The sequence below is a fragment of the Mustelus asterias genome, chromosome 23 (genome assembly GCF_964213995.1).
Source record: "Mustelus asterias chromosome 23, sMusAst1.hap1.1, whole genome shotgun sequence".
Classification (NCBI taxonomy): domain Eukaryota; kingdom Metazoa; phylum Chordata; class Chondrichthyes; order Carcharhiniformes; family Triakidae; genus Mustelus; species Mustelus asterias.
In genome coordinates, this window is record NC_135823.1 from 37,428,803 (window position 1) to 37,451,236 (window position 22,434).

General features: G+C 43.1%; 2 protein-coding genes across 4 annotated transcripts in view; one reads left to right on the forward strand and one right to left on the reverse strand.

Annotated features, from left to right (window-relative positions):
• The first annotated feature begins 1,316 nt into the window (after positions 1-1,316).
• On the forward strand, positions 1,317-13,700 carry plk1 (polo-like kinase 1 (Drosophila)). The gene is made up of 11 exons (XM_078239813.1): positions 1,317-2,003; positions 2,833-3,001; positions 5,300-5,444; positions 5,533-5,626; positions 6,201-6,420; positions 8,775-8,823; positions 9,563-9,663; positions 10,128-10,205; positions 11,218-11,372; positions 12,537-12,719; positions 12,811-13,700. The coding sequence occupies exons 1-11, from the start codon at positions 1,644-1,646 to the stop codon at positions 13,015-13,017; spliced, it is 1,761 nt and encodes a 586-aa protein (XP_078095939.1). The 5' UTR covers positions 1,317-1,643; the 3' UTR covers positions 13,018-13,700.
• A 310-nt stretch (positions 13,701-14,010) lies between these two features.
• ern2 (endoplasmic reticulum to nucleus signaling 2) overlaps positions 14,011-22,434 on the reverse strand; it is a 75,503-nt gene continuing 67,079 nt past the window's right edge. For 2 of the 3 annotated variants that reach the window (XM_078240329.1, XM_078240330.1), the window contains exons 20-22: positions 20,191-20,314; positions 20,023-20,090; positions 14,011-17,466 (exon numbers count right to left, since the gene is read on the reverse strand). In XM_078240329.1, the coding sequence (XP_078096455.1) occupies positions 17,275-17,466; positions 20,023-20,090; positions 20,191-20,314 (384 nt within the window). In that variant the 3' untranslated portion in view covers positions 14,011-17,274. The remainder of the gene's footprint in view (positions 17,467-20,022; positions 20,091-20,190; positions 20,315-22,434) is intronic. The other variant, XR_013500666.1, reaches the window with a different exon arrangement.

Sequence of the window (22,434 nt, forward strand, 5' to 3'; positions counted from 1 at the left end):
CTATCAATCTCTTGTGAACATACTCAACGACTGAGCCTCTATAGCCCTCTGAGGTAGAGAATTCCAAAGACCTGAGTGAAGAAATTCCTCCTTATCCCAGCTTTAAATGCTTACATCTTTTTCTGAGAAATATATCGTTCCTTCATTATTGCTGGGTTGAAATCCCAGAATTCCCTCCTGTGGGAAACAGCACTGTGGGTGTACATACATGGACTGCAGCAGCACGAGAAGGCAGCTCACCACCACCTTATGAGTAATTAGAGGTGGACAATTAATGCTGGCCTAACCAGCAAAGTCCACATCCCTTGAATAAATAAATAAATTAACTCTCATCTGAAAAACAGTGCAACACTTCCACAGTATTGACATGCCAGCCTGGATTATATACTCTTATAGTCTCTGGGCTATGCCTTTTGGCACTCTAGTGGCATCCCTACCTCTCAGCCAAATGCTCTGGCTAAGGAAGTTGCATTCATTCAAACAAAGTTGCTAATCAGCCTGTAAATCCTTCTATTAAGCCTGATGGCAGACAGTAAGAATCAGAGAATCATTGCAGTGCAGAAGGAGACCATTTGGCCCATCCAGTCTGCACCAACTCTCCGACAGAGCATCTTACTCAGGTCCTATCCATAACACCACATATGTAGCCTGCTAATCCCCCTTAGCTACACATCTTTGGACACTAAGGGGCAATTTAGCACAGTTAATCAACCCAACCAGCACATCTTTGGACTGTGGGAGAAAACCGGAACTTCCGGGAGGAAACCCATGCAGACATGAGGAGAACCTGTAGACTCCATACAGACAGTCATCCAAGACCGGAATTGAACCCGGGTCCCTGGCGCTGTGAGGCAGCAGTGCCAGCCACTGTGCCAGGGAATTACCCGCACAGCCACAACTGCAAGAGACAAAGGCAAGAAATCAGTCCATTGGAAGTCCATGACTGCTAATGCCCTTTGGGCATAGGACCTGAAGGGAAGGGGGGGGAGCATGAACACAATTTTCTGTCTCCAAGGCAAAGCTGGTCCCCACTGAGCCATAGCTACCAGAGACCTTGTACCCAGTGAGGAGGCAATGTGTTGTAGGGGGGGAGACAGGAACCTTGAGCAGAGTGACACTGACTCAGCAGCAGCTCAGCTCCCGCCCCTTTTCTCTCGGTTGCCCAGGAAGTAGCGGGCAGGGGGGTTGAGCAGCGCTGTGATTGGCTGGCCGGGCTGTCAATCAGGTCGGTTGCTAGGCAGCCGCATTTAAACCGTTCTGTCCCGGCATGCAGCCCAGGCTGGGTTCTATTTAAATGAAAGCAGCCAATAGGAAGCGGCGCTGGGCTGCCTAACCGCCGGCGCTGCTGATTTGAATCAGAGCCCGCGAGCAGTGGGCCGGGACAGACGCTGCAGCTTCTACCCCCCTGTACCCAGCACAGAGCCGAGACAAGCCACAGCCCAGCCTATATCCAGCACAGAGCCCAGCCTAGCCTGTATCCAGCACAGAGCCGAGACAAGCCACAGCCCAGCCTGTATCCAGCAGCACAGAGCCAAACAGCACCCCAGGCCTGTGCACCAACCCCGGGACTCCCCCCGGAAAGGACTCGCTCGGGGACTTTTGCTTGTCTCCCCTCCCCACCCTCTGCATTAAACCCGTTCAAAATGACCACAGCGTCCGGTAAACCGTCAGCCAAGCTGGGAACGGTGGTGGCCCCGCCGGTGGCCAAGGAGATCCCCGAAATCCTGGTGAACCCCAAGACCATGAAGAGGTACCTGCGGGGCCGCTTCCTGGGCAAAGGGGGGTTCGCCAAGTGCTACGAGATCTCCGACACGGACACCAACGAGGTGTACGCCGGCAAGATCGTGTCCAAGACGCTGCTGATGAAGCCGCACCAGCGGGAGAAGATGTCCATGGAGATCTCCATCCACAAGAGCCTGAATCACAGCAACGTGGTGGGTTTCCACGGCTTCTTCGAGGACGACGACTTTGTCTACGTGGTGCTGGAGCTGTGCAGGCGGAGGGTGAGTGTACCCCGGGAGGGGAGAGAGGAGCAACATTGGGGCTGCCTGTCCTGTCCCCGGGGGGGGGGGGTGGATGGAGGGAGGGGGTTGTATTTAATGGGCGGATTGACCGTTTCAAAAGGGTGCGGGGGACACAAAGAGGCCGCTGAATGGGGCGCCTCGCCGCGTCCCCACCGTGGAACCAACTGTAACCATTTGGGAGAGGCAGCGGCACCAATCACAGGGGCCGCTGCCGGGGCCATTGGCAACAATGTATCCGGTGGCTTTGTCAATGTATCGACTCGGGGCGGTAGCGGGCTGGCGGCTTCTCCCCGCTCCCCTGACCCTTCACTGGGGGGGATCTCTCGCCTCCCCCGGGTGGATCCGGGCTCGGCGCCGCCTCGTTGGCCGCTCGCTTTAAAGGGAGTTGATATTTAAAAATCCGGCAGCTCAGCGGGTTGGCCGCCCAGACTCTCCGTCTCATAAAAAAAGGCGGAGCCACCCGGCCAGGAACTGAAACCTACGGCAGCCTCCGCCAGATGGACTATTCCCAGCTCACCACCCACCCCCCCCCCCCCCCAAATACTAATTTACCAAATGGCTCCATGTAAAAGCCAGTAAGAAGTCTCCCAACTTCTTACTGTGTTTACCCCAGTCCAACGCCGGCATCCCCACTCCATGTGAAGCCACAGTTTGTACTCCGGTAATGAACATTCACCGGTTCCCCCGCTTGAGCTGGGACTAAGCCCGCATGATCGGGTCACTCTCCTTTCCCCAGTCTTTTTAACTGAACTCTCTCTCTCTCTCCTTTTTATGCTATAATAATAAAAAAGTAAAATGTCTCCTTCAGTCTCTGTTAGAATTGCACAAGAGGCGAAAGGCCGTCACTGAACCGGAGGCCCGGTATTACCTGAAGCAAATCATCTCGGGCGGCCAATATCTGCACGACAACCACGTTATCCATCGAGATCTCAAGCTCGGCAACCTCTTCCTCAACGATGACATGGAAGTGAAGATAGGTAAAACTTTGCACCGTGTCCTGTCCCGGGTGTCAGTACTGCATGGCCAGTTCAACTGAGCCACTTATGGAACTAAGTATTGCTTTTCTCCTGCAAACCGTGCACACATTTATTAAAAAATATTAAACTCGCTCGGAATATCTTTCTATCTATATATATATATATATATCAGACACAGGAAGTTGAGCAGAGTGCAGGGCTAATTTTCCTCTATTAGTGCGAGTTAATATTTGTGTAAAGTTTGAAGAGTGGGCTTGACTCGACCCTCGCTGGGTTTGGGGGCATTTTACACTCGAATTTCCTCGGAGCTACATGACTGATTCTTCAATCGGATCCACCGTAAGGGACATGGGTGGTGGTAGGAAGTGCCATTTAAACGGATAGGGACAATTAAAGGGGACTGCCCAACTGGTGTGGTAGAGAACGTGAGTGCATCTCGATTTGCCTTGGCGGCGAGGGGGAACAGCTCACTGACTCTCGGTCCTGCCGGGTCACTCTGTTGGGTTTATAAACGGAAACAGTTGAGCAAGTCATCCACTGTGATGGGTGCTTGTAAATACACTGGAGAAAAGTAGACTGCATTGGGATACTTTGAACTTGTATAATGTTTGAAATGATACTTGAAAGATGTACATCTGATGTGCTAAGTGCAATTTTACAAGATGTAAATTTTAAATTAAAGCACTATCTCTGACGTTCCGCTGATTTCAGCCCCTATGAGGACTCTTGCCCCCGCCCCCCCCCCCCCCCCAGCTGTTACCAGGTATGGTCAAGAGTGACTGAGTGCAGTCAGCTGGACTTTGTGATCTAATGACAATACTGACATGCCTGTCTTACAGCACCATGTCAAAAATGACAATTTGGGGTGCCTTCCAGCATAGTGGCTAGTCTGGCCTTCATGTGTATGTGTCATTGGCCTTTTGTTGGGGGGAAAAAACTTGCATTTAATAGTGTTTTTCACAACCGCCAGACATCTGAAAACGCTTTCCAGCCAATTGAATACTTTTTTCAAGTTTAGTCCCCTGTAATGTGTGAAATGTGGTAGCCAAAATACAGCCAGGTCCCAAAAATATAGACGATAGGAGGAGGCCATTTGGCTCTTCGAGCCTGCTCCACCATTCATCACGATCATGGCTGATCGTCCAACTCAAGAGCCTAATCCTGTTTTCTCCCCATAACCTTTGAACCCATTCACCCCAAGTGCTATATCTAGCCACTTCTTGAATGCATTCAATGCACTCAAACATCCATGTGATGGTGATCAGATAGTCTGTTTGTGATGTTGATTGTGGATTAAATATTGGCCCAGGACACCAGGGATAACTTCCCCTGTTCTGAAATGTTGAGCTGTCCAATCTCCATTTGGTAGTGGTCCCTCGCTCCTTTCCAAATCCCCCCTCAGATGAAGGATTCCCACGGGGAAACCAACTCAATAGAAACAAAAGGAGAGGCAAGTATCAGCTGGGTCATTGAACCTGTCCAACCTTAGCATGGTGCCACCATAGCCCTCTCAACCACCAAGTTAGCTCAAGGATACCCACCTGACTGCTTTCTAGCATTCTTGTCCTCAGTTATTAGGACTCTTCCACAAGAATGAGGAAAGGCAATGTAAAATAAAGATTACAATTCAAAGTGGTCTGGGGGATCTCTGTGCATAAATTTTTGAAGGTGGCGGGGCAGTGAATAAGAGATACAGGATCCTGGGCGTTATAAATGGGGAGGAAATTGAGGAATGTTTATAAAACACTAGTTCAGCCTCAACTGTGGTATTTTGTCCAAATCTAGACACAATGTTTTAGGAAGGGAATAAAGGCATTTGGAGAGGACGCAGAAATGGTTTATGACAATGGTTCCAGAGATGGAAGACTTCAGTCATGTGGTTAAATTGGAAAAACTGGGGCTGTTCACCTTGGAGGAGAGAAGGTTAAAGGGGGGCCTGGACAGTGTAGACAATGGTGGTGGGGTTGCAAAAATGTTCCCCAATGATGGATGGGTGAGAACCAGAGGACATCAATTTGAAGTGAACAGCAAAAGATCCAAAGTTAGCAAATGACTAGGATCTGGACTGCATTGGTGGAGTCCAGTGTGGTGGAGGCAGATTCCTTTATGAACTTTAAAAGGAAATTTGGTTACCTATAGAGAAAATGTTTGCAAGGGGAAAAAATATTGGGGCAGGGACTAATTGAGTTGCTTTTGTAAAGAGCTGGCATGCATGTGACAAGCCAAATAGCCACCTCCTGTGCTGCAACCATTCTGATTGAGAATAAACACTGACCTATAGTGTGGATTGTTTTGAAGGTGACTTTGGCCTGGCCACAACAGTACAATATGAAGGAGAACGCAAGAAGACCTTGTGTGGGACGCCCAACTACATTGCCCCAGAAGTGATTGGCAAGAAAGGACATAGTTTTGAGGTTGATGTCTGGTCTCTAGGCTGTATTATGTGAGTATTTCATTCTCCACTCATATAAGGAGATTTGAATGGAGTTTTTATTGTATCCTGCTCACATTGTACCACCATCCTCTTGCAGGTATACACTACTGGTGGGGAAACCTCCATTTGAAACTTCCTGTTTGAAAGAAACATACTTGAGGATAAAAAAAAATGAATATAATATTCCCAAGGTGAGTGCTTAGCGTAGACCTTCTATTCTGGGCAAATTACTTCAGGGATATCTGGGACATTGATGAAAGTTCTAGCTGTTAAATTTTATTAGGTTGTATGAAACCCATCAATGGTTGGGAGTCTATCATCAGACCATTTTGCCGAGGATAAGTTTCATGCACTTATTATTGATGTCTTGTCATTAACTGCTGGCAATTCGTTTTAAAAGGACTACACTGGCGCAGAGAAGGTGTAACTATCAGGAAATGCTAAGCATGCTGTGGTTCTTGTAGAAAAACGAAGGCTAGAAGGTGACCTGGTCGTGATCATTTAAGATTATGAAGGAGTATGGTTGAGATGTTTCCACTGATAGGGAATCTGAAACTAGGTGCCATAAATTGGAATGTCACTAATAAAACCAATAGGATTACTGCATGAAATGGTGAGATGCAAGCATAGATGTGTCTGAAGGGAAGTGGGAGACAGAAGTATAATACTATGAGGAGGTTGGTGTGCATGGGTTGATTGGCCTGTTCTGTAAATTCTATGTAATATTTAACCTTCCTTTTAACCAATTACCACTCTAATCCTCAGCATGTAAATCCTGTGGCTGCTAGCCTCATACAGAAGATGCTCCGATCTGATCCAAGTGCGCGGCCCAACATCCATGAGCTGCTGAACGATGAGTTCTTCACGTCTGGCTACCTGCCTGTCCGGTTGCCCACGAGTTGCTTGACTATGGCTCCCAGATTTTCTCTAGCTCCTGGTGGGATTGATTCCAGTATGAGGCGGCCACTTACGGAACTCAACAAAGGTACCATACATTGGGCAGTGATCGGGTGGCCCTTGACTCCTAATATGTCCACTAGGTGCTTGTGCATATTGTGTAGCATGAATTAGAAGTTTCTCAATCTGTACCAAAGAAGATCCATTTCTAAATGTAGTAATTGTGGGAGACTTTTCATTTGCACGTAATCTGGACATATCAAATGATGGCTTGGAAAATGAATTTGTAGAATGCTTTTGTGACCGCTTTCTGGAACAAAATTTTAGGAACTGACTAGGGATAAAGTTTAAGTGCTGGAAATACTCAACTGGTCAGACTGGTGAAAGATCATTAACCTGAAATGTTAAAACTGTTTCTCTTGCAACAGAGGCTGCCAGACCTAAGTATTCCTAGCATTTTAGTTTGTTTGTTAGTATCACAAGTAGGCTTACATGAACACAGCAGTAAAGTTACTGTAAAAATCCCCTGGTCACCACACTCCAGAGCTTGTTCGGGTACACTGAGGGAGAATTTAGCATGGCCAATGCACCTAACCAGCACATCTTCCAGACTGGGTGGAAACTGAAGCACCCAGAGGAAACCCACACAGACGTGGGGCAAACGTACAGACAGTGACCCAAGCCGGGAATCGAACCCGGGTCCCTGGTGCTGTGAGGCAGCAGTGCTGCTCTGCACCATGCTTCCAATATCCACAACATTTTGCTTTTTTGTATTGAGGATAAAGCTATTTTAGATCTAATTCTGTGTAATGAGGCATGGTTAGTTAATCTGGTGGCAAAAGCCCCAGGGATGGCAGGGGTTTTTGTTTTGGGGGTGGGCATGCAGGTGAGCAATGATCATAAATATAATTACATTTGAAATTGACATACTCCCAGGCCCAATCAAGAATTCAATTATTGTATCTAGGTCTGAGGAAGAGCTGATAAGGCAGCAAATAAACAGTAAGAAACCATTTGAAGAGTCAGTGTTTCATTTTTGAAAAAAAACACTGATCCGTGACTTTCTAGTGAAGTTAAGGATTGTATTGAATTAAGAGAAGGGGCTTATAATGTTGTAGAGAATTGTAGTAGATCTGTCAGTTGGGGTGTTCTTTTGGCAGCCAAAAAGTTGATTTTAAAAAGGGGAAAAATAAGAGTAAGCTAATGAGGATTATTAAAATAGATTGAAACTTCTGCAAATATATAAAATGAATAACTAACAAACATCGATCCCTTGGAAGCTGGGACAGGAGAAATTATCAAGGGGTGAGGCAATGGCAGAGATGGTGAATATATCAGACTTTTCAGTAGACACAAATTACATGCCAAAAATGGAATGTAACTGAGGCAACTGAAATTAAAATCGGCAGATATTAGAGAATCTTAAGGGACTAACGGCCAACAAATCCCCAGTGGCCCTCATCCTCAGGTTCTGAAAAAGACCATAAGAAATAAGGGCAGGGATAGGCCATCCAGACCCTCAAGCCTGCTCTGCCGTTCAATAAGATCATTACGGATGTGATTGTGACATCAGCTCCACTTTCCTGCTGCTCATCCCATAACCTTTGACTGCCGTTTATAGATCAAGGTAACTGCAGAGATAGTGGATCCAGTGGTTATGATTTCCCAAACGGTTGAAACACTAAATCGTTCCGACTAAGCTTACTTGATATATTGGTACAAAATTATAGCCAATACACATGATCCCAATTGTTCCACTGCTAGTGACCACTCTTAATACTTCAGTGTTGCACAAGAGGTGTCCTTTACAGACACTAGTTTGAAAGGAAGAGACCTCTAATGAGACTGTTGAGAACCGTCTAAAACTTTATTCTTTAGCTCTCCTAATGACACCATTGAAGGAATGTTAACTCCTGCTGCTGACCAGAAAAGTGTCAAGAACAATTCCACCAACTGTTAACATATATAAATTAAACTTCAGTATGTAATTCTTTGGTCACATTCCTTGTAAGTGCAGCTCTGTATTTTGCTGAAATATAACTAAAGGAGATGATAATTCAGCAAATTGCAAAACAAATGCAAATTCAGTGACAGAAAACAGAGCAGCACTTAGGTTCTTAGTTAAGTGAAAGATGTTTCTAACAGACTTGCATGTGCAGGAAGTGCTTCCCCTAATGTTGTGCAAATAACAGTGAATGAAGACTAGAGTAGCAGATGATTAGGGGAATTGTCCCTCATCTCAAGCTGCAGAACCATAAACTGACCACATCAATGACAACATTGTGCTCTTAAAGAATGGGGTTTGAAATCTCTGCCAACCACTGGATCTTTTGAGTTACAGCTGAAGGGGAGGAAGTGCAAGTTTTTGTCTGAGGAAATCTGTTAGTAATTCACTTCCACTAATAGTTTATTGATTTGATCTTTGTAATGTTTATCCAATAGACGTTCCAGCTGGTGACAAACCAGGCAAGTCGGAAGATGGAGTAGCAAGGTAAGTATTCTCTTACTGCCACTAGAAATGGTGTTTCATGTAGATCAAAGGAAGCGTTTTGATTATATGAGGAGCTTTGCTGTTGCAATTTATTTTCAATTCTCTTTGAAATGGTCCCATGTATGGGAACTCTCCATGTGCCTGTCTATATCCATTGACTATGCCTGTTGAATTCTGTCTTTGGGGAGTCATGGAGCTCAATCCATATGGGCTTCCAGTCAAGTTTAAGTAGTTGGTCTATCTTTCTACCTTCCTTTTTCCCTCCTATAATCCAGGGATTGAATTTGGGAGGCTGTATGGGTCAACACTACATAATGCACATTAGTATAATTGAGATGTTTGAGTTCTTTGAACTTTTCTATAGACCTTTTTCTATATTTTATCATTGTGTTGGAAATGCCAGTTGGTCCACTCCCACCCTGACCATTGTTCCTAACCACTCGTGTCATGGGTAGACTATTCAAATATTGGAAAGGAAGATGTCACATGGTGCTTCTTGGGACTATCAGTTGTAAAACTAATTCAATTTCCTAAACTGCTAATACATTGCTTTAATCTACCAAAATACACCTGACTGAGCAAGCAAATGCTGCTATTTTGTACAGTGACTTCTCTTTGCGTGCTTTTGTGATTTGGATTCAATAGCACTCAGTGCATAACTGTGAGATCAAGCTCTCTGCTGGACAAGTTCATGAGTACGTGAGTCTTTTGTGACTAAACTAATTTCTCTTTTCTACAGAGAAGTAGGGGAATGCAATGATTTCTATCTCTCGGACCTATTGCAGCAGCTAAACAGTGTAGTATCAGCAAGGCCAGCCGACAAAGCAGTCATCAGACAAGGTACAGAAACAGGCTTCTCATAGCTCCTGAAGTGTTTTTTTTATGGCATTTAGGCTGCCTTGACCTGGGCTGCTGGGGGAAAACTAGTGCCCCATGAATTGATGTCCCATTTAATGCCAGCAAAATGGAGTTGCATCAACCTTACTTGTATACAATTAATGAAATTCCTGATAGCTAGCTTCGCAACTTCAACTACTCATTCAACCCATCACACATTTTCCCTTATTGATTTTCTTTTTGTGGGTGAGTAATTGCGCTGTGAAACATTCACTGAATTGGCACCTTGCGGAAAAGGTATAAAATAAACTGCTTAATAAATTTGGGGTAATTTTGCTTTCCCACCAGCTAGGTTTATCTGTTGTGCTTTCCTTTCTGTTTTTTACCCCCAACTCCATTGTCTTAAGCTTTTTTGTATTTGAACATGTATGAATGCAGTGTTTACTATTATTTCTTTCTCCTGACAGAGGAGGCTGAAGACCCGGCCTGTATACCGATTTTCTGGGTCAGCAAGTGGGTTGATTATTCTGATAAATATGGTTTGGGTAAGTACCATTCTTGACTTGTCTACACTGGATTATTGAACACAAGTACTCTCATACCTTGGGCCCTCATCGTCTTTCTTGGTTACCAGCAGAGTGAACAAAGAACAATACAGCACAGGAACAGGCCCTTTGGCCCTCCAAGCCTGCGCTGCTCATGTGCCCACTAGACCATTCTTTTATACCCCTCCATTCCCAGTCTGTTCATGTGGTTATCTAGATAAATCTTAAACGATCCCAGCGTGTCTGCCTCAATCACCTTGCTTGGCGGTGCATTCCAGGCCCCCACCATCCTCTGTAAAATATGTCCCCCTGACATCTGTGTTGAACCTTGCCCCCCTCACCTTGAGCCCGTGACCCCTTGTGTTCGTCACCTCCGACCTGGGAGAAAGCTTCCCACTGTTCACTCTATCTATGCCCTTCATAATTTTATACACCTCTATTAGGTCGCCCCTCATCCTCCGTCTTTCTAGGGAGAACAACCCCAGTTTACCTAATCTCTCCTCCTAGCTAAGACCCTCCATACCAGGCAACATCCTGGTAAACCTTCTCTGTTCTCTCTCCAAAGCCTCCATGTCCTTCTGATGAATCTGGATTAGCTTTTCTGGGGTTACCTTGGCCCAACCTGACTAATCGGTTGAATAATTTATTTGGCACTGTTGTGGGAAATTGGGGAGGGGACTAACTTGTCTGAATGCAACCTTAATGATACTGGGGCCTCATGGCCTTAAGAAATGCTGATTTTCTGCATATTAGGGGGAAAAGTTCCTCCAATGAGAGAAATGGTGTATTCTGCCTCAAACAGGCTATACTCATCCTATCCTCTATATTAATCAGAAGCAACTTGCTGAGTGGAGACATAACTCTCTAACACAATGTTGCAGGATTTTTCACATTTCTCCATATTTCCACTGTTTGTTTGGTGTCTTGATATCTGGCCAGTAGAGTAGGTAACTTGTACAGGTTATGTTCCTTACCTTCCAGCAGTACATTGACTCTGCAAATCACTCTCTAGGTTATCAGTTATGTGACAACAGCGTTGGTGTTCTCTTCAATGATTCCACTCGTTTAATCATGTACAATGATGGGGAGAGTCTTCAGTACATTGAACGTGACATGAGTGAGACTTACCTGAACTTTCGATCCTACCCTCCCAGTCTAAGTAAAAAGGTGAGTGCAGGAGTAGCATTGCCCAAGATTCAGTAGCTATACAACAGATAATTGGGCTGAAGGCCCTGGATATGTACTCTTGGTTATAAGTATTAGATAAATTGAGATTTGTTCAGTTTGGTGCACAAATGCAGTCAGTCTCTCTTTTTAGGAGATGAATATTAATGTGACAGTGGGGAACAAATATTGACCCTAATGAGATCACTCCTGCCTCTGTCAGGAGGGACCTATTCAAATTACAAGGCATGGAAACCAAATCTTCAGCTCTGAACAATAGGTTGACAGTCGCTGATGTAGGGGTGGCACGGTAGCACAGTGGTTAGCACTGCTGCTTCACAGCTCCAGGGACCTGGGTTCGATTTCCGGCTCGGGTCACTGTCTGTGTGGAGTTTGCACATTCTCCTCGTGTCTGCGTGGGTTTCCTCCCACAGTCAAAGATGTGTGGGTTAGGTTGATTGGCCATGATAAAATTGCCCCTTAGTTTCCTGAGATGAGTAGGTTAGAGGATAAAATATGTAGGGATATGGGGGTAGGGCCTGGGTGGGATTGTGGTTGGTGCAGACTCGATGGGCCGAATGGCCTCTTTCTGCACTGTAGGGTTCTATGATTTGTGTGAACAGTCCATTATATAGGTTGTGGGAGCCTGCTTTAAAAATCCTTTTGCAGCAAAGGACTAATCACCCAAACAATCAACTGATATAAAAATGATTACAGCTGCAGAAGGTGTATTCCTAGACCTATCAGCCTGCAAATCCTTCGGCAGTGTGATCTAATGGGTATGTTGACCTGATCTGGGGAAACAACAATTTGCTAATTAGCTTAAGAGATGACTGATTTGATCTCATTCATAGTTCAGAGATGAGCAAAATTAGACTAGTTACTGATCCACTGCAGCCTGTTGGAATTGTGGAAAAGGATTGGGTTTGTCTGATTATTTTTTTTAAACAATTGAATGATTTGCCATCAGGATTCAGTCTTTAAAGAATTGGACAAAGGTGGATGGCTGGCTGTGGAACAGCAAATTGTGGGCCTTCAAAAGGAACAGTAACAGTTCACCCAAATTTGGGTGGAAACCTTCCACCTACAAAACAATTAGTAACCAAGCATAAAAATGATTCAACATGTAGAAGGAATGGGTTGTTAATGGAGTCCCTCTCCTTGCAGGCAACCCTGTTGAAATACTTCCGCAACTACATGAGTGAGCACTTGTTGAAGGCAGGGGCCAACATCACTCCCCGAGAAGGTGATGAGTTGGCAAGGCTCCCATTTCTGCGGATCTGGTTCAGGACACGCAGTGCAATTGTCTTGCACCTCAGCAATGGAACCGTCCAAATCAACTTCTTCCAGGTGAGCATCTTTGTTCCAAATGGTGATTGTCATTTTTTATTTTGGTGGAGAAATGCAAGGAATTTATTTTTTTATTTCCCCACTCTTCCAGGATCACACTAAGATCATCCTGTGCCCACTGATGAATGCAGTGACCTACATTGATGAGAAGCGGGAGTTCCACACATTCAAACTAAGCATGATTGAGGAGCATGGCTGCTGCAAGGAGTTGGCGAGCCGATTGCGTTATGCACGTACCATGGTGGAGAAGCTGCTCACCACAAAAGCTGTGGCAACGCAGATCAAACATGCTGCATGAAGACTGGAGCTTCTGACTGGCTGACTGTGTCTGCCCCCATGCAACCAATTCTTTATTTTAGGGGACAAAGTTTGTGTAAATAACCCTATTTTTTTTGTAAGACTCGATTTTTGTATTAAACACCTTTTTTGGAAATATCTAAGTGAACAATGTGTTTTGAATCGAGTTGGTGGGGGCAGAAACATGACTCTCCATTATGTGTAGTGACTTGAGGCAGATGAGATCATGTAAATTAAGCTGTACATTATGCACCAAACTTTTTCACTCCCTTTTTCAGGTGTTCTAGTTTCACTTATATCCAAAATTTCAAAAAGCACTTTACAATCTTGAGTTTTGTCGTTTCTTGGGCAACAGTTGTCTCACTACTTTTCCTCCCCAAACCCAGTTCTGAGATCTGGAACTCCACTGGTTGAAGAACAGGGTACTTCCTAGATAGTTGGTGCTCTTGAACAGTACAAAGCTGTAGTGACTGATACCAGTTTGGATGAGAGGCTGAAATGGAGACCTCAAGATATGAATGTCTTTTGCTTTACTTTGGCTCTATTTCTATTCAAAGCTTATCCCAAGAAAGTTGGACAAACCTTTAGGAACAACTTTCTGTACAGCTGTTGACACAGGTCTCACAATGAGAACATTTTGTACTTAATTTTTTAATGTAACTATCAAATAAAAATCTGTTCTTGAATAATTTTGCAGTGTTTGATTGAGATGGAATATAAGAATGGGAACCACAAAATTTCAGAGCAAGTTTTTATCTCCGGCTAAATGTGTGGGGCTGTTTGTCTGTTGAAGGACCTCAACAAAATTTGTCCTGGTGGATGGGCCAGGCATCTGGATTGGTAGGGACATCAGATCTATTTTGTAAAAAAGGTGGCGAGAGTGAAAGCTGCCCACCCCCAACTGTAGCACCTGTGAGGGATGTGTAACTTGCTCTGAAGCATGTTGCCATTATCATTGTTCTTCCAGTTGTAGATATTGTTCAAAGTCTCACATGCTTGGTATTTAGGAATTTTATTTTACCCTTTACCTTCCAATACAAAAGATGTAAACTCTTCTATATACAATCAATTTAAGAAATGAGCCAAGCAACATGAAGGCAAGCTTAAATAAAATTGATTCACAAGTTTCTATTTACATAAAATCATGTGGCATAAATCATGTACTTTTCTACCCTATAAAAGGATTGGTTCATTCAGTTACCAGTGTTGCTTGAAATACTTAAACACTGGCATTAACCCATTATTTACTCATTTCAAAAAAAGCATTGTCTAAATGGAGTAAGGGAAGACTGTTGATTCACTGGCACATGCAGTATCAGAATTTGCTGCAGCTTTTCCCACAATTCTTTTCAGGGTGTTGTCATTCATTTGAGCAATAACTTTTCTGATTAATCTCACTACATGTCAAAATTCTGTTGGTGATGTGGGGGAATGAGGAAAATCTGGCTCTGCTTCCAGTCTTGGCTTTAGGTCTGCTGGCAACCCAGTACACATTCTCCAGCTCTCTGCAACTTTATGGGTCTTTACAAAGGATTAATTGGATTTAATTGTATTTTACTTGCTTTAATACTGGTTCACACAGAACCATGTTACTGGCATAAAGCTTGTTTTAAAACAAGTAACATCCTTATGATAAATGCTATTTATAGTCTGTACCATATGCACTTAAGGGTGTCTCATGGGTGAATGATGTTACCATTCAGCCAACCTACTGAAAACCCATCACCTCAGGAAACCCTTACCCACATCTAAAACCATTTCTCCTGATTGCTATTGGCTTTCAGTTTCTTCATTCTTTTGGGGGATTTGAACAGAGGCTAGGCAGTCTGTGATCTTTGAGCTCAGATGCAAATATTTAGAGTCTAACAAAACAAAGCTATTTTCACATTAGCCTTACAGGGATTCTTACAATACTAGCTCCCAAAGCACAGAATCTGCCCAGCCAGTGATTTTCATTAACCAGCCAAATTCAACAACTGTGTCAAAAATATTTGTGCAAGTGCATTAAGATCTGAAGGTACAAAACTGGCAATAAATAGTGCAAGAACTGAGGGGAAAATAGTGCTGTAAGTACATTAGGAATTGCAAGTACAAAGCCATTGAGAATCGATGACATGAATGATATCACAGAACAAATCTGCCAAGTTCCCCTTTGTCAGTATAAATAGTCTATAATCTGCAAAACAGCCAGCAAGCTCTCATGCTAGATTACAGATAAACCATTCTATTTTCTGGAAACATTCATACGTCAGCCTAAAAAAAATGCACTTCAGTTATAAATCTTTAGAGTTCTTATTGCATCTATTCCTACAATCCATTCATCTACAACAATCCATTTTTCACTCATCCCAAATCATTGGCAGTTTGTACCTAATTCCATTAGCAAAGAGATCAACACCCATAGGGCATAGATTTGGAGTAGTTGAATAATACAGCATAGGAACAGACCCTTCAGCTCAACAAGAAATGTTGGGTGAAAATAAATCTCAACAACCCCCCCCCCCCCCCCCAAGGTGTTGTGGGGGTCCAGAACACCTCTGCCTGAAAGACTGGTAGGGGCAGAAACCTTCATTGTATTTAAGAATCACTTGAGGTGTAATAACCTACAGGGTTACAGCAACAAGAGCTGGAAGGTGGAATGAGACCAGATAGCTCTTTCAGCTCAATGGATCCCTTCTGTGCCATAAATCCTATGTTTAATACCATCCAACATCAGACAAACCAGCAGGGCAAAATGTCATCCTACACCAGCACAGGTTACTGTTCTTGATGGGGGTTTTGCCTCTCCCCAGAGACTTGACTTTAAGTATCAGAGCGTTGTTCACAGTATGCTCACTCACAGTTGTGCAATGGTCATTTTAAATTAATGTCATGCCTCACTGGTGGACAATGCATGCAGCCTGCAGAGAGTTGGCCTGGATTTGTTCGGTTATGAACCCAAATAATGCTTGGCTGTCCCTGATGTACGACTCATGAAGGGAGTGAGTAGCTGAGCCTTGCAGAACTGGCAGGTATTAGGATGTATCCTGAGTTCGCTGATATCAGCTAGGGGTGGGGTGTTAGCAGTAGATCCAAAAATGGTTCCTGAACCTGGATACTTTTCACTGCCCTACCTCTTGCTGAAAGTATAACCCAACAAAAGGCATCAATGGTTCAGGAGAGAGGGGTAAAATGATGGTAAGGTTCACAGTCATAAGGTATTTACTGATGTGAAAAGTTGCATTTGTTGTTCAGATATAATTAAAATCCTTTTTTTTTAAGAAATAGGTTGTATTAATTACACAATATGAAAATAGTCTGTAGAAAAGCTCTCCGAGCACTGGTATAGAATCATGGTGTGCCAATGCTTTCCTGTGACTGGTGATCACAAATATCAAATTATTCATAAATCAACAATGCAATGTGATGATTTTCCCAGATTCAACTGTTCCAACAATATACAGACTGATGTTGGGATCTGCACCATCTTTCTTCTTGAGTTTTTGACAAAGCATAAAATTTTTATCAAGTAACTTGTGACCCATTATTACTTGTTACTGAAGAAGCCATTCTTACAGAGTGAAACTATAAACATATTTAATGAAACAACCTATTGATCTGGCATCATTACTGCTGGCCTCTAGTCTTCAGTACCAGTCAGTGGCTGTGTGTATGGCACAAACTTGTTGATTAGTCAATTCAGTCCTTTATAAACAGGAGGATCCTTTCATTTTTCACCTTTACAGTTTCTCCCAACAATATCTCCAGGATACAGTTGGCCCTCCTGAACCCCGGAGAGAAAGTCTTCCTCCCGCAGTAGTGGCATCATTGTTAAAAGGTGCAGCAATGTTGATGAGTCACTTCTTTCTCTTTTGTGTCTCAGCTCCTTACCTCTCTGCTGGAGGGTCCATTTGACAGGTAGTACACCATTGTGGCTGTGAATATTAGCAGAGTTGTCTCCCAGTCTGTGATCAATATCACAAATTCTATAGGAGTCCTGTCCAATCTTACCCATGAAATGTCAGCAAAACAGGTTTGTACTGATGTGGTGGTTTGGGAGGTTCCAAACACCAGTGAAGGGGTTATGTGAGCCAGCATTCTCCTGTTCGGAGGATGTAGTCTTGTTCTATCCTACATGAAGAACCCCAGCTCAAAGAGCACTTCCCTCAGGTCCACATAAGGATACCAGAAGCATATTGCCTGGAGCATTTCTTCCTAATTCTCTGGCTCTGAAAAGTCTTTATGTTGGCACAGTTGATGAGCAGGCAAATATGGTGATTCATTTTTTCCCATCTCCAGCTCCCTGATGATAATATGGGTGAAAAAGTCTCTCATGGCTGCATATCCGCATCGCGTTGTAAGTGTGCAACAGCAAGTTTGGAAATCGAAATGTGAAGTACTGCACAAACTGGTCAGGTACCTCTCCCAGTGTTTCCTGCACCTCTGGCGGCAGTTCATGGTAGTGGTGTTTCTGTAACAGCCATTTTACATCAGATTTGTGAAAGAGATTTTTAAAACTGTTCAAAATCTAATCTGATTTGTAAAACAAAAATATTTATGTTCGTGTGCTCATTGAGATGAGTATGACTACACTGGGAAATGGAACATTTCCATTTCAAGCACCCATCAATAGTAAAATTAAATCATAGCCATATGAAGAGCAAAGCTCCCTCTACTCTGCATAAATTCAGAAGATCCACGTGACATTTAGTTGTTTGGTCATACAGAACTTGAATATTGCTTAAAAAATACATTTTAAACTTTTCAGCCTTACACTCGTTAGGACATTCGCAAGAACACTAAATGTAAAGGGGTGGCACAGTGGTCAGCATTGCTGCCTCTCAGCGCCAGGGACCCAGGTTTGATTTCCGGCTTGGGTCAGTGTGTGTGTGGAGTTTGTACGTTCTCCCTGTGTCTGTGTGGGTTTCCTCCGGGTGCTCCAGTTTCTTCCCACAGTCCGAAAGACGTGCTGGTTAGGTGCATCGTCCATGCTAAATTCTCCCTCAGTGTACCCGAACAGGCGCTGGAGTGTGGCGACTAGGGGATTTTCATAGTAACTTCATTGCAGTGTTAATGTAAGGCTACTTGTGACTAATAAAGAAAAAAAAATAAAGGGGACAACAATTTATACTTCTTGAGAAGAGATTGATTGACAAGTGGGCTCTGAATGGTAGAGGTGTTACCATGCAGAATGCACTAATTAACTGATGACTGACAGTTAACTGCCAAGCTTGGTTTAAATTCAAACCTAGCAGATCGACTCTGATTAGTCAAGGCATTGCTCCAAGTGGACTGTGCACACCCTGATCAAATCATTGCTTGCTGCATATTGTGCCAACTCATAGATGGGTTGAAGGTTGCCACTTGCGGTCCTGAGAAGTGCTCAGTCTACCTTAGATTACCCTGGAAGGGTAAGGTTCTTCAGAATTTTAAGCAACAGATAAAGCTGGCTGTTTCATGCTGCTACCATAAGAACTAAGAGCAGGAATAGGCTATTTAATTTCTCGAGCCTGCTCCACCATTCAATTCGATCATGTCTGATCTCATCTTGGTCTCAACCGCACTTACCTGCCTGTTCACCATAGCCCTTCAAACTCTGACTCATTAAAAATCTGTCCACCTCTTCCTTAAATTTACTCAAAGTCCCAGTATCCAACACGCTCTGGGGTAGTGAATTCCACAGGCTCATGACCCTCAGAGAAGTAAGCTCTCATCTCTATTTTAAATCTGCCACCTGAATAGTAACATGAGTGGCACTAACAGGATGCAGCCATTAAGCAAAATAGACATTCTGTCTAACACACTGTAATGTAATGTGATATATGAATTTCAGCGTCGGTGTGATGGTGGGGATATAGGCTGTACATCCCAAAGTCTGGAGGATCATATTAAACAGCACGTCCTGTTGATTGTTCACAGCAGACCTTACCCAACCAGCCTGTGCTTGCAAACTCAAAACAGTGTCCAATATTACATATTATTCCACGATTGGACAGTATTTGGTAAACAATCCTGAGTGTGCTAAGAATTACGCTGACAACAAATTTAAGATTATCGGCCAGTCTGGCATTGTGGCGCACTTACGCATGCTAGAAGCTACATATATTAGTACGCAGGGCCCTGTTATTTGCAGCAGAAAGAACATGTACATGTTTTGTGCCTGTTTCAACTGAGCAAAATAGGTAACAGCCATTCTCTGGGACAATGCCTTGACCAGAGTCAATCTGCTAGGTTTGAACTTAAACAAAACGGAGTAGTTAACTGTCAGTCACCAGCTAACTGATGCATTCTCCATGGTAATGCCTCTACCAATCAGAATCCACTTGCCAATAGCCAAACAGCACTCTTTTCTTAAGAAGTATAAATTGTTGTTCCCTTTACATCTGGCATTCTTGCAAATATCCTGATGAGTGTAAAATGAAAAGCTTCCACAGGTCTTTTTTCAGTATTACTCAATGTGACATTTCTCCATTCTCCACATCAGCCATCCTTACTGTTATTTGAACGACATTGACAATTAGTGCTTTATTAGAGTTGTCTCGTGTCTCATGCCAACAAGGTACTGAACCAAAACAACCCAAACAAGTTTCACGTAAGCACCTTATTATGTCTGAGGTAAATTATAGTATCAGGTGAAACTGAATAGGTCTTTATTAACTCACAGTAAACTGTCAGCAGACCATGTTTGTAAATGTATATTCTTGTTAAGTTTTGTTTGCGATCTATAGCTCTACAAACTCTCCAATATACCAGCTTGCTTCACTGCTCCCGAGATATTATTCTACTCTGCGTCCATTCCCACTCCAAGTTGAAAGCTTCAGCCACTAAAGCTCCACTTTTTGGGATTCTCCCACTTCCAAAAGCCTCTTTAAATTATTCCCTTAAACGTGGCTTTGGTCACCATCCCGAACTTTTGTCCTCACTTTCTGTCTGATGTTGAACACCCTTTGGTAAGTGCCGCAACATTATGGATGTTATTTGAGTCTTAGGTCGGTCATGGCTAACGAACATTCAGCCTGTTCCTCACCTTATTTCTCATGGCTCGGAGAAGATCACGCACAGAATTCCCTTTGTACGTCCGGAACTTTCTCAAGTCTTGGTGGGGAGAGGAGTAAAAAAAAACACACTGTAAAATGGATCATTGCCATATTTTTAAAGAGTTAAACAGCATAATCCACTGTGCTGGGTATCTCACCTGTTTGCAGAGGGACGGAGATGTGCATCCTCCAGTTTGTTCTTACCACCATTCTCCCATTGCATTCCAATCTACCAACTATTGGTCCTTCTAACGACTCCTTTTCTATCCGGTCACTCACATCCTAATACAACACAAAGCAATCTTTGAATGTGGCATTTCAGTACAGCAGTTTTCTAGTGTTATACTTCTACAACTTCCATATGTTTCAGGCTATGCCTAATCGGAACTTCTGATGTGGAGATGCCGGCGTTGGACTGGGGTAAACACAGTAAGAAGTTTAACAACACCAGGTTAAAGTCCAACAGGTTTATTTGGTAGCAAAAGCCACACAAGCTTTCGAAGCTCTAAGCCCCTTCTTCCCGAAGAAGGGGCTTAGAGCTTCGAAAGCTTGTGTGGCTTTTGCTACCAAATAAACCTGTTGGACTTTAACCTGGTGTTGTTAAACTTCTTAATCGGAACTTGAACAGTCCTGGGCTCAAAATCTAAAAACAAAATCACTATCTGTCCAACTGGACCGAACGTAATCAGACCTCAACAAACCATAACATTGACTCTAACGAGTGTCTAATGAACAAAAGGTACAGCCCAGAGAGTAGCTGAGTCATATACAGATAAAAATCATCCCAGGTTCGATCCTTTGTTCATGCTGAGTTAGCATTAACCACCATATTAATAGATTATTAGCCCAGTAATGTAATCATTACATTACCCTACCCAGGTCATGGATATGGTAGAGTAACATTTATGTTACTAGACTAGAAATCCAGAGGCCTGGACTAACGATCCTGAGACATTAGCTCAAATTGCACCCCCGCAGCTGTGGGGTATTAGTTAAATAATTCTGGAATAAATTCCTTTAAAAACCCATCTAGTTCAGAAAGATCCTTTATGGAAGGGTCTATAAGTGATGTCACCCATAGTAATACTTATAAAGCTTTGGTAAGCTGCTCAGTTGTACTAAAGAAGTTGGCTCACCAGCACTTTCTCAAGGGCATTAGAATGGCTTGTCAGTGATGCCCACTTCTGATGAACAAATAATAGAAAAATCTGCTGGTTTCAGATCTTTCTTTGCACCTGTTGGAGCTAAACTCGCATTTTAAATAGAAAATCCAATCGATGTCCAGCTCAGTTGCAAGGATAAGATCTGCATCTACTGCTGGCAGACTGCAGCTTTGGGATGTTAAATTTTACGAATTTACTCCAATACTGCACTATGAGTGGAATCATCTTTAGATTATACTTAATATTTCTCAGCCTATCCACTTTAGAATATCTGGGCTGATAGTTCACGACTAAGAACTCTCATAGGATTACTTGGATATACGGTACAGAAACTGGTCCTTCAGCCCAACTTGTCAATGCTGGTGTTTATGCTCGACTCAAGTCTCCTCAGATCATCCCTCTTTTAAATCTACTATGGTAATCACTATTCCCTTCTACCTAATATGCTCATCTAGCTGCCCTTTAAATGCACGCATTCTATTTGCTTCAACCACTCCCTGTGATATCAAGTCCATAATCTCCTATCTCTGAGTCAAGAAGTTTCTTCTGTATTCGATTTCTTGGTGACTATCTTATATTGATTACACCTAGCTACGTTCTTCTCCATATGAGGAAACATTCTCTCTACATCCACTCAAAAACATTTCATAGTTTGCTTCTCAGCAGCTTTTCAAGAGAAAAAAGACCCAGCCTGTCAATACTTTTCTAATATATGTGTACCCACGTACCCTTGTAAATGCCCTCTGCACCTTCTCCAGTGCCATTTTTTAAAAGATGACTAGAGCATCATATACAGAAGTGCGGTCTAACCAAAGTTTGATAAGTTTAGTATAATTTCCCTACTTTTCATTTCTATCCCCCTGGAAATAAAGCCTAGCGTTTGGTTTGTTTACTTATGGCCCTGCTGACTCGTGGCATAACTTTTAGTAGTTGACTTATTTGTACTCAGATGCTTTTGTTGCTCTAGCCAAATAGACTTGCATCTTCTAAGTAATAAGTTACCTTTATATTCTTCTCAGCAAAATGTATTATCTCAGTTATTTGTATTGAACTTCATTTGTTAATTATTGCAATTCTATGAGTTATGCTGGTTTGAATCCTGTAGTCATTCAATTAAAATTCCACTTAAGTGAAGTAAGGAAACAGGAAATGCATAAGAGAATAAGTTAGTGTTTTAGGTGGGGTGTGACCCTCTGTCAGAACGTTATTCTTCTGTCCTTCTTCAGGTGTTGGCTAATC